Raw genomic sequence first — 13,143 nt, 5'->3', positions numbered from 1 at the left:
TTATAGTATTTTGCAACGTTGTATATTTATTTCGACTACTTTGGTTCTTGTATTTTCTTTTTGCTTCAAACTGCATTTTTTTCATTCCGTTTCACTGGCTTAACTTCAGCAGCTCTCCATAGAAGTTCATCAGTAATAATTCAAGATTCATTAAACAAAGTGACTAGCCTCTATTAAAGAAGGATCCATCCAAATTTCAAATAAATGAATTCAGTTTCTCTTGATCTCATTCGGATATAAAAGAATATACAGAGGACTTAATTTATATGAAGTAAATTTATTTGTCCAGAAAAATATTTATTCTTCAATATCTATTTGGTTCTTATCAAAGTAGTGACTCTCTTATATAATACGAGACATGTTTTTAAAGTAGCTACCGTTTTGGGATAAAAAACTAGAAGACATCTTCAAAGAAAGTTGCCGGTTGATAAACTTTGTCACCATCGATTAAGCGCTACCCCGCTATATTCGTCTTCAAGCGCAGAATCAAATGGTAGTCGCTCGGAACTAGATCTGGACTGTTTGAGCGGTGGCCCATTTGTTTCCAGACAAAAGAGGTAATTTGAATTTGTTTTTGGTTTGCAGTATGTAGGCAAACATTCTCTCACAAGACAAAGAATTTACCAGGAGCACAATATTTATACATAAAAATACATTGGACATGATTTTCCAAACAGAAATTATTAGTTTAACTTTCAATTTCATAGTGTATGAAGAACCTGGCGGGGTTCCTTCAATGCTGCTATGACTTTCTTTACTATATCGCTCGAGAAAACTTAATAAATTGCCCAATCGTTTGGTTTTTTGCTTATAAGCTCTCATTCGGATACCATTTCAAAAGAATTCTTCTTGAGACAACAGGAATTTCTTACGATAAGATCGTCCATCATCATTCAAGTTTTGGCGACAAAGGTTCTTACCCATTTCTTCACGATTCCAACCAGCACTTATTATGTTTTTACTATGAACATCACTAAATATTGGTGATGAACGCCAGCTGCTTTGAAGCTTTTAATACTGAGAAAACTTAGTACATCACATGGGCTAACCATAAAAACTACTTTGGAATAAACTATTTATTAAACAATAAAATAATTAGTTAAACTTGGTTATACAACAGGCTATAGATAATTATATGTTTGGTCGCTAGAGTCACATCGGTATAAAATAAAGTACATACTTTGATACTTTAATGGAACTTCAAGTGTCTAAGGAGCACTTGGAGTCATTTAATTATGATGGGGGTCCCCATTAAGATCGTGTATATCTTAATGAATATTATAATCCTTAAAATAGGTAGCTTAACAGATTCCAATGGACAGGCGACAATTTAGAATAACTCGTACAAATGTAGATCCTTAATTGCGTTTAAAGGTGCACACCCTAAACTAAACTAAAATTTAAAGACATGCATCGTACCGTCATGATTTTTTAAATACATTTAATATGCGACTTGAATTCTTGCCTTCTGTTAAATTATCATATAAAAATTACGGATCGTTTTCTCACTTTTAAATAAAATTAATTTGTTTACTAGACCGGGAAATTTGGTTGATAAGTTATCGATATAAATAATGGAGATGTAATGTTTTCAGGGAAGTTTATAGATTAGTTTTCAATAGCAAACCTCAATGGCATGATCATTTTGCTAGTTATCATGGGAACGCAACTGGATATATTTTAGGATTAGGTTTTGGATATATTTCACACAAATACACCAATAAAAAACTATTCGATGAAAAAGTAAGTTTTTATTTAATTTAGATCTATTCGAAAACGCATATTGAATGATCAATTAAACAATACCTACCTTCGAAAAAATCCAAATTCACGATCAATTATTGGAAAGTGATGAATTTAATTGAGGTTTTAATTCGTTGATCACATTTCATCGCCAAACCAACGGATATTCTTGATGGTTCAATCGGCCTATAACATTGCATATTCACTGATAGTTTATATTGTTTTAAATTAGAGTTAGTGGACGGCCAGAGACTGCATATAGACATTCTGATAGGCCCATCGTGTCCTATTTAAAACTATCAACGAACGATGTCTTTTAAGAAGCTATTCAGGTATAATGACTCAAACCTTTTAATGTTACTAGGCAATTGTAAGAATTGCCTAAGTGTGAGGTGACATGGTCTTCAGTTTCTTCTTCATCCATACACCAACGGCATCCCGGATCGCCTGTGATGCCTATAGTATAAAAATGACGTTTAGATGATCGTATTTGGTTAGAAAACCATTAATTAATCTATTTCGCACCTGTTTTAGAGGAGCAGATGATTAGTTAGAAAAGCAGAAGACCCATATCAAATGTCAGGTGTTATCATCGATATCCGCAGAGTTTGCCTTTGACAGTAGACCACTGAGAGATGTTATAGTTACACTTTTGACTACACCAAAAATGGATTCAGTTGCACTCTAGTTTTTACTTTCTCCGTACAGGGATACCAGACAATGGCTCCGTACGTGAGAAGAGGTTGAACCATCGAAGTGTATATCCAAGACCCCATGTACAACTGATGGCCCTTCTGTTGAATATTATACGAATAAGAAGAAATAGTACGAAGGCCGTTATTTTTTCAACCTCCCATCGCTCCGTGCAGACGCTACGCGGGTATGGCGACCGCGAATCTCTCACACTTTACAGTACGTCATTGTTGACATTCAGACGTCAGTCGGCGTTGTGCTACAGCCTCGTAAACATGTCCGCCATTATTGATGCTCCCGCCAAGTGTGAATTGCGAAGTGTGATTCGTTTTTTACAGGCTGAAGGCAATAGTGTTGCAGAAACCCATCGGAGAATGAGTCGTATGTATGGGGAAAACTTGGTGATGGTTTTGTGCGTGAATGGTGTCGAAAGGGGGCCAAGGACGCAAATCTGTTGTTTCAGATGATCTGGTTCAACGAGTTGACAGAATGGTTAAATAAAACCGCAGATTCACCTACGGAATTTTCAGAAGTTTCAAAGTCTGTTTTGTACTTTACTTTAATTCAATGGCGGCAACTTTCTTTGAAGAGGGTATTGAGAAAGTTGCCCATGGATATGACAAATGCTTCAATCTTTTCGGTGATTATGATGGAAAGTAACCATAAGTACCAATGTTTTGGTAATAAATTAATGTTTTATATAAACATGTTTTTTATTTATAGCCTATCGGAGGTTGAAAAAAAACGGTCATCGTAATATTAAGAAAAAGCCTTTTGCTTGTATAAATTTGTAATTTTCTTTTTTTCTAATAATCGGAAGCCGTATTTTCATACCAAATATAAACATTGCTGAAACAATGGCAACTGCACAGATTTCAAATTAAATTGATTTCAAATCTTCAATTTCTACGAAAAATAAACTTGTACCTCTACATTTCTGAAATTGGAAGTTAATGGAGATAATCTCAGTCTTGACTGAATTTAATAGATTAAAAAATTTTACATTTATCTGTACTTTAAACAAAGTTCAAAGGATAGTTTTCCATTTTCATTCGAGATCGGATTCTAGGTATTATTTTTGATTTCTTTTTTTTTTTAGTGGAAAAAAGTACTTTGGTGTATTGTTACCTTCACATTGATGTCATTAGTATTTATTCTTCCATTATTTTATAATGTAGATAAAACACCCGTCCATTCTGCTTTGTGGGTTGTGATGACAAGATTGCTTTTCTCTTTCGCGATGGGACTATTCGTCTTGGGACTTTCAGAAGGATTAGGAGGTAAAAAGAAATTGAAATATGTCTGATATAATGAACAATATTGTATTAAGAGATTTTTCTTAAAATCATACTGAAAACTATACAACTATTAATGTTTTAGGTCCTGCTAGATCGTTTTTGAACTGGAGTCCGTTGTATACATTAGGAAAATTGTCGTATTGTGTTTATATAGGACACGTAGTATTCCAAAATATTAGAGTAGGGATGATGAGATCACCGCAACACCTCGGGTACTATGCAATGGTTAGTAATATTCGATGCTACAGTTATTTCTTGCGTTTTGTGGCAATGTTGTAATGCATGACAAGATGCAATGTATTTTGACCAAAAGCATAAGCAGACGAAGCTCAATTCTTACAAGATCGGCTTAATTCTCCTCTACGAAATTTGCGATCGTATGTAGAAATTTAGTTTCTTTTAGCTCTCTCTAACAACTCACCAAAGATTAGTTAGATCAGCTGATTCAATCGCCTTTTGTAGTATATCCAACTTTTTTGTTGGTTCGCAATTTTTGTTGCTGGCATAGTCTAGGTTCTGCATAGACTTCCAGAAAGTAAACAACGTCTCCACAAAGGATATATCCAGCGTTGACCTACGTCAAGCAAACCAGTCACCGCTCTCACAGTTCCAGGCAGAGGTTTGTATCAGTTCCGGGTTATGCCTTTTGGGCCACGTTCCAGCGCCTTATGGATAGAATTCTTGGACCAGAGATGGATCCCTGTTGCTTTGCCTACCTGGACGATATCATAGTATTGGGAAACATCCTCGAAGAACATTTCACTAATCTCCGAGAGGCTTTCCGTCGACTCCAAGAAAGTCTCTCAAATAATTGGGACGTCTTGTGACATCAGAAGGAAACAACCTCCATCGCTGTGATGACCCCTCCGACAAATGTCCGAGGTCTTCGATGCTTTTTAGGAACAGTTTCCAGATACAGAAGGTTCGTACTATCTTTTTCCGATGTTACAGTACCACTGTATCGACTACTACGAAAAATATTCAGTCCACACGGTATTCCTATGGTTCTCTGAGTTTTGGAGCGCGGGCGAGAATACAGAATACAGAATACAGAATACAGAATACAGAATACAGAATACAGAATACAGAATACAGAATACAGAATACAGAATACAGAATACAGAATACAGAATAGAGAATACAGAATACAGAATACAGAATACAGAATACAGAATACAGAATACAGAATACAGAATACAGAATACAGAATACAGAATACAGAATACAGAATACAGAATACAGAATACAGAATACAGAATACAGAATACAGAATACAGAATACAGAATACAGAATACAGAATACAGAATACAGAATACAGAATACAGAATACAGAATACAGAATACAGAATACAGAATACAGAATACAGAATACAGAATACAGAATACAGAATACAGAATACAGAATACAGAATACAGAATACAGAATACAGAATACAGAATACAGAATACAGAATACAGAATACAGAATACAGAATACAGAATACAGAATACAGAATACAGAATACAGAATACAGAATACAGAATACAGAATACAGAATACAGAATACAGAATACAGAATACAGAATACAGAATACAGAATACAGAATACAGAATACAGAATACAGAATACAGAATACAGAATACAGAATACAGAATACAGAATACAGAATACAGAATACAGAATACAGAATACAGAATACAGAATACAGAATACAGAATACAGAATACAGAATACAGAATACAGAATACAGAATACAGAATACAGAATACAGAATACAGAATACAGAATACAGAATACAGAATACAGAATACAGAATACAGAATACAGAATACAGAATACAGAATACAGAATACAGAATACAGAATACAGAATACAGAATACAGAATACAGAATACAGAATACAGAATACAGAATACAGAATACAGAATACAGAATACAGAATACAGAATACAGAATACAGAATACAGAATACAGAATACAGAATACAGAATACAGAATACAGAATACAGAATACAGAATACAGAATACAGAATACAGAATACAGAATACAGAATACAGAATACAGAATACAGAATACAGAATACAGAATACAGAATACAGAATACATAGTAATTTTACATTAAAATCGGGCTGTTTTACATTTTTACGTTGCCTTCAAATTTTGTTTATAGACGAAATATTTTTATCTAATTTGAAGTGGATAATTTGATAATATTTTTTGTGTTATGTTCAAAAACTGAAGTATATTAATGCTGAAAACACTTTTCACTGCCATAACACCGGTCTTCGGTCTGTGGAGAGCCGAAGAAGATAATGTAGCTATCGAAACTTGCATCAGATGTAAGTGTACAGGAAATTAAGATTTGCTCAGAATGGATACAAAATATATGATAAAAAACTCTTGACACTAATAATAAATTTCAATCCATCTAAAAAAAATAGAAACAAACTCATCAAATGTTAAAATATGTCTATAGTGGAAATGTAGTAACTTCCTTTAAAAGTGTCATGAACAATTAAAAATTAGAAGTGAGTTGATATCAAGTAAAGCTCAGGACTACAAAAATTAATGAAAATGTCTAAAGAGAAGACAAACTTGTTCATTCAAACTGGACATTGACTATTAGAAAGCTTGTCAAAGACCTTCAAAAGAGTCACGTTCCTTGTTTTTTTTTCTATTGTAAAACGGAGAGCAAACAAAGCTCGTAATCTAAAGAAACTACAACTTCCAAATGTTACCTAAAGTTACTGGAATGTTTAAGAAACGGTGTGAGATGAAAGAAGGGTGAAAAATGGACTACGCTCTTTTTTCTTCATTATAACAACAAGATTCGCGAGTTTTTCGCCGCCAAAAGTCCTCCGATCTGTCCATATCCGCTTCAGTTACTAGATTTATGACAATCCCTAATACAATCCTGAAGCAGATAGCATGAATGATCTTCCAAGGTTCCTGGACATAGTTGAAATACACAGTCGGCTTATGGTAATCAATACCAAAATTAGATTAGTTTCAGAATGTGAAAGAAAAAATGTGAATTCTGGGCACGATCAAATGTAGGAAAACCTGGGACATGTGATATGGAGCGAGATGTAGAAGACAATTCTAAAATTGAAAGATGTTTTTAAAAACGAACTTCCTGTCAATGATTGACTAATTTATTATTTATTATTTCAGTTGCAGATAATTGCTTCGGATACAGTACTCAGTTTCATTGGAGCATTGTGGTTGTGTTTATTTTTCGAAATGCCATCTAATGAGCTTGCAAATATTTTATTTGTTTCGAAACAGACGCACGTTGACAAGAAGAGCAACTGAATTGTATTGTTTGTATACATAATAAAATAAAAACAAATCTCATAGTATCAGTAGTTTCATTTTGATAAAAAGTATTGGGAATCTTATATAAGATACTAAACAACAAAAAAAAGGCAATGTGTTTGTTTTTGTGGGTATTGTAGCTATTACAGAGAATATAGGGTTGAATTAATCTCATCAAGGTTAGTAAACAATAAAATAAAACTCAGATTTTATTTCTTTGCCTTGAAGTTGATTCACCTGTCGGACCTATTCTAAACTGTAAGCAGTTTTTCTGTGCTTAAGGTGATATCAGACGGTTCACTTTTCATTCATTTCTGTCTTTCATTCAGCATATTTCATTAAAAATGAAACGTCTAGGTATTAAATGAATCAAAAGTGATAAATGAATTTATTAGTGAACCAATCCTGCGATGTTGGATTTCGGCATTCGACGTATGAACGCATGAACACGAAGAGAACGTTCAATCGAGCTCGTTTGATGACATATTCATTGAAATAAGCGAATAAAGTTCATTTTTTGCCGTTTTGTGTATGTCTTGTGGGCGTGGAATGAAAAAAAAGAACATTCACTTGAGTGATCATTCATCCGAATGAACCGAAAAGTGATCCGTCTGATATAACCTTTAATAGACATGTTTTTTTTTATTTTGGTCCAGACTAATGGTTCTTTCAAATGTTGACATAGCCCGAGCTGATGCCTCAACCAGAGAATGCGGGAGCTTAAAGTACATTACCAAAACGCTTGGGGTAGCGAAGTCTAGCATTCACGATGCAATCTGGCGTCTCCGGGAGACTGGTAGCTACGATATTTGAGTCGGCAGTGGGCGACCAAGGGCAACATTGGTAGTAGACGCTGTCGGTATTGAGAGATCGACATTTAACGGCTCCTAAAGTTCGGGAAAGTCTTAAAGTGAAGACAGGGCCCCGACTCCTAAAAGGGCATCGAAGAGAAAGGCGATAATTTGCCTATCAGTATTCTCATTGGACTCTGGAGCAATTGGGAACTATTTTATTGACAGGTGAGTCTCGATTTGGTCTATACCACTTAGACGATCGAGAATGTGTGTGGAGACAACCAGGGAAGCGTTTTGCTTAATATACCATCCGTGAATCACGGCCATTTGAAAGGAGACCAGTTATGTTTTGGGGTGGAATTAATCCACGCCTAGATTGAACTGATTTTCTTAAATAATGGAGCTCTGACTGCTCGGAGATACATGGAGGAAGTCCTCCTAGAGGCCATTTAGTCCATTTATTGGTGAACGTTTCATTTTAATGCAGGATAATGCTCGTCCACATACCGCCAGATTTGTTATCAATTACTTGGAGCAAGTGGGAATCACAGTTCTGGATTAGCCTGCACGATCTCCCGATATGAATCTTATTGAGTATTTGTAGGATAGTTTAGGGAGGCGTGTTAGACGTCTTAATCCTCCTCCTAGTGACTTAAATCAACCCCCAACTGCAGCTCTTCGAGAAAAATGGAATGTTATGCTGGTTGAGTAAGTCTAGAATATAATTTCTTCGCTGCCTGAAAGGGTTAGAGCCGTTTGCGTTAGCAGAGGGAGTAATACTCGCTATTAGAATTGAATAAATTGTTAGAAAACCGAATAAAAATGAAAAACGTTTCTTTAAAAATGTGTTAATTTATCATTTTTTCTTTATTTTACATTTTTTTGTAAATAATCAATAAAAATTATTCACTTTTGGCACAATTTCTTTAAATAACGTATAAATTAACCAATTCTTACCATAAATTGGAAAGATTAATGTATTTAACAAAATTATAAGATCAAATCTAATTATCCTGTTTTTATTGCTATTTATGTTTTTAATGTGAAATAATATATTTTCGATTTAAATTAATCACCACTTCCCCCGCTTTAGAATTCTTATGTTATCAATTCCTTCTTTTATACTAATTATATCAACTTTTTTTAGCAATTCCTTTCATTAACTATTTTGTTATTGAATATTTGTTTGATGATATTTCAATTAGATGGCGTTTTAACCAACGCCGATCGATTATTGTCCAAATACAATAAGTAGCCGTTTTCTAAATTTGATGTTGGACCATTAAAGATTGGTCCCCATACATTACACAATCTATTGCTTAATTTGAAAGGTATTGGAATCCAACTGTCTCGACTTAATTCCACCAATAATTGAGTATAGGAGTGATGCTCAAATAAAGTAAACTAAGTCCTACAAAGGTTTGTTTAATACGTTAGTTTTAATTTGATAAAATAACTCTAGTGCTCCGGAGTTATTTTTTCAAAGTACTACCAAATCGGGAATAGTTGTGTACTTAAGTATAGACACATAATGTTGGGTTTGTTACTACCAGAGCGGTAGATTGTGTAATATTTGGAAATCAATTTAAACACACTAGTATTTATTCTAAGGACTCAATCAGACGTTGCTGAATGGACATGCGTCACGGCTATTACGGATCGAACAGATGGATTCATTCTGGGAAATTCAGGATTACGTTGAACTGAAGCTCTAACTTGTTGAATTGTGTCTTCTGTTTTCTTTTTGATATTGGGCGTTCAGTAGGCTTCTGATTGAAAGTCGAACCAGTAGCTTCGAACTTTCTGACCCACGATCGAATCACACTTTCCCCCGAACAAACTCACGTCGAAACAAACTCCGAACAATAGCGCACGAATCGCCATTTTTGTAATAATGCTTAATGCAGAATGCACGCTCCGGTGAAGTGATCCATCGCGACTAAATTTCCGAGAATCGTGATACTCAACACTTAACAATAAAGTTTTTAAAGGCTTTTTTGGTTCACCAAGTAATGAAAGTGAAATTGCACATTCCAACAGTTACATTTGAGGCATCGCATTTTCTATTCATTGAGCCAATGACAATCAAAGGATGATTATGATAGTCAATTGAAGAATCATATTGAAACCCAGTACCATTGAATTCCGACCAATCCTTACGCATGAAATATCGACGGCGTGAGGTCTGCATTTCTTTCTTAACGAACTCGTGCCTGAAGAGGAGTTTCAGCTACTCTCAAAACACTTTCTCACTCTACTTGCTGTTGTCTTCTCAGCTCTACGTGAAATAAAGATTCTTGTTTTCGTGCAACCAAGTAAGATCTGAAACAAACAATAGCATCTAACCACAAAAATGACATATAACCCCAAAAATTCAAAAAGTTTTATACTGCATATATAATGACAGAAAATAATAACAATAAATATAGAAAAATTCCAAACAGCCGAAACTATAGTCAATTGGATTGGATATTGACGTGACGGTCGGTAATACAGTGCAACAGTATTACTTGGACCTTCATTACTGGACTGCTAGATGGCGTTGAAGAAAATATCTTCTAATACCCCCATGAATATGTGTACAAAGTTTCATGATGATCGGCTAAGTACTTTTCGCGTAACAAACAAAATTACATTTATATTTATAATATTAATAAGGATGATCTCAAAATATGATTACTCTGTAAAATTTCTAAATCTCACGTTTAATTAATAATAATAGTATAGAATGAAAATTAATGTCACTATATTTGACGTTTTTATATTTTTTATATTTTCAACAATTTCTTGAGAATTATATTAGAAGTATTTATGTTATTCAAACCATTTAGTAGAGAAAATATAAATATATTTCGTAAGTCAGTTGTTTAATACGAGTATACGTGATTGGCATTGATACTAAAAAAAAAAGTAGTAGATGTTATCCTAGATTTTTGTTCTAGACATAGTTAACAACTAGACTTCTTTCATTAATGCTGCTTGTCTAGTTTTTATTACATATAATAACAATGCTATTGCAAAGTTTAATTTTTATCGTAATTTGTAATATTTCAAGTAGTTTTGCAATATCTGGTAAGTTAACACTCACTATTATTCAAAATACTAATGGCGAATACTAAAATAATAATTTTTACATTTCGTTTTCTTTTTGTTAATTTTGAAACTTGAATCGAGATTTCAATCGTTTCTACATTTGGTTGAAAAGATATATTTTATGTGAACTTAAAACATATGCTAACCGAGGATGGTCCTAGAAGTACCTGGTCCAATAAAGAAAACACAAAAATTTATTTTTCAACGTAATCTCTTTTCGATACTTTATAATAAAAATCGTCAAGCTACTCAAAATATTCATTAACTTCCGACATCATCTCTTCATCGTTTTTCAAGTTTGAGAACAGAAAATAATACGAGGGAGCTAAATCTGGCGAATAGGGTGCATGAGGTAGCAATGCAAACTTTAATTGATTAATTTTGGCCACCGCAATAACGGATATTTGAGCTGGTGCATTTCTTCGCTCAAACGTTGCAATGAGTTCGCCTAAAATTTGCCATTGATAGTTTTTCCGTTTCCAAAATATTCAATGAAAATTATTCCACACGTATCCCAAAAAAACCTACGTTATGACCTTACCTGCAGATGGAACGGTCTTTGCCCTTCTTTGGAGACGGTTCTCCCTTTTCAGTCCATTGTTTTTATTGTTCTTCTGTTTCGGGTGTGAAGTGATGAGCCCACGTTTCACCGTTGGTTACGAAACGGTGCAAAGAAGTTATTTCTTTGAAATATGGCCAAACTCTCGATGGAAACTTCTTCACGAAGTTCCGTTGTCATCAGACGCGGCACCTATATACCACCTTATAGGTGGTCGTCCAGGAGGTCGAGTTGTGTCTTTTCCTTTGCAGCATGAAAATTTGGCTCTAAAAAAATATTTGTAACAGGCGACGATTCATGGATCTATCAATCGACTGTCTTTGAAGATGAGCCGAATCCAACAAAAGTTGTTCACGCACATAGCAAATGGTTGTCTGTTTTTTCGAAATAACTGGACTTGTTTTAACCGTTGCTACACTTATACTGTCTCCAAATAGGACATTTGACATCAATCACGTGTATTTATAATGTCTCTAATGGTCAACTGTGATATTTAAAAAGAATTTCATAGCCACAAGAACATGAATTTTACAACTACCCTCTAAAATTATTTCTTTCTGAATGTCCAAAAGTAGTTAAACAAATCAAGCGTACTTTTGCGAGTCTCGAGATATTCCATTTTTTGGGGAAATGAAAAGTTGGCGTTAAAGTTTAATCTGAATGAATTCATTTAATTTAAGCAAGTAAAGTTGGTGATTTAGAATACTTTGAACTATCAATAGTGATATTTGTTGCTCCATTATTTCATAATAAAGTATTTAAATATTAAAATGGTCTATGGAAATCCGAAAATCATCACTGGTATAATAATATGCTTATTGGATGAAACACGATTCAAAATTGAACAAAATCGTCTGCCAAAAGTGGTGTACAAGAAGAGCGAGAAATATAAAAATTACGGGTCACAGCAATACCAGCTCAATAAAATAGTGAATACTAGAATATAGAACATCATATTCTTTTAACTTTTCTTATTATTTTTTTGTAAATTGCACCTTCAAATAAATTGTTTTTGATCTGTATTTTCTCCATCTCTTCGTCATCAGGCAAATCACAGAAAAATCGATTCAGTACAACAGACCAGCATTTATGTGCTTTATAGATCTACAAAAAGCCTTCAATCGAGTACAACTAAAAGTCGTGATACATCTACTATACGATAAAGAAATCCCTTATGACTACCAGATGGGGATGATCTTCAAAGGCTTTTACATGTGTTTAACTGCACAGCTTAATCTTTCAATATGATAATATCTGCGTCAAAAACACAGTGTATGACCACATCCAGCACTCCTATAAGATGTAAGCTAATCGTAGACGACCAAATAATTCATCATGTAATGAAATTCAAATACCTACGAATCGAGATGTAGAGAACGAAGTGAGAGACCAAATAACTAAAGCCTTAAGAATAGCAGCATATTTGAACGAAACCATTGGGCGAAATAAACCTTGGAGCAGGATAGAAGGCAAGGATGTCGAAGATAAAACAGGTGTCTACGCCTAATACATGAAAGAAGAAGAAAATTTTCTCCATGATTAGCAAAAAAATTGCTATCCGAATAACTCTCAAACATTGATAAATGATAACAAATTTTGTAACAACTTTCTCAAGCTTGTTGGTCATAGAAAACGTTTCCAAACGATAAGCTTCCTAAATCT

At 34.1% G+C, this 13,143-nt stretch overlaps 1 protein-coding gene across 1 annotated transcript in view; it reads left to right on the top strand.

Annotated features, from left to right (window-relative positions):
- LOC130896963 (nose resistant to fluoxetine protein 6-like) overlaps window positions 1-7,079 on the top strand; it is a 30,403-nt gene extending 23,324 nt beyond the window's left edge. The window contains exons 10-13 of the mRNA XM_057805405.1: window positions 1,596-1,743; window positions 3,536-3,716; window positions 3,817-3,959; window positions 6,892-7,079. Coding sequence (XP_057661388.1) covers window positions 1,596-1,743; window positions 3,536-3,716; window positions 3,817-3,959; window positions 6,892-7,032 — 613 coding nt within the window. The 3' untranslated portion in view covers window positions 7,033-7,079. The remainder of the gene's footprint in view (window positions 1-1,595; window positions 1,744-3,535; window positions 3,717-3,816; window positions 3,960-6,891) is intronic.
- The last annotated feature ends 6,064 nt before the right edge of the window (window positions 7,080-13,143 follow it).

The sequence above is a fragment of the Diorhabda carinulata genome, chromosome 8, assembly GCF_026250575.1.
Source record: "Diorhabda carinulata isolate Delta chromosome 8, icDioCari1.1, whole genome shotgun sequence".
Classification (NCBI taxonomy): Eukaryota; Metazoa; Arthropoda; class Insecta; order Coleoptera; family Chrysomelidae; genus Diorhabda; species Diorhabda carinulata.
The sequence above is the reverse complement of the archived record's forward strand: the minus strand, read 5'-3'. Positions and strand labels throughout refer to the sequence as shown.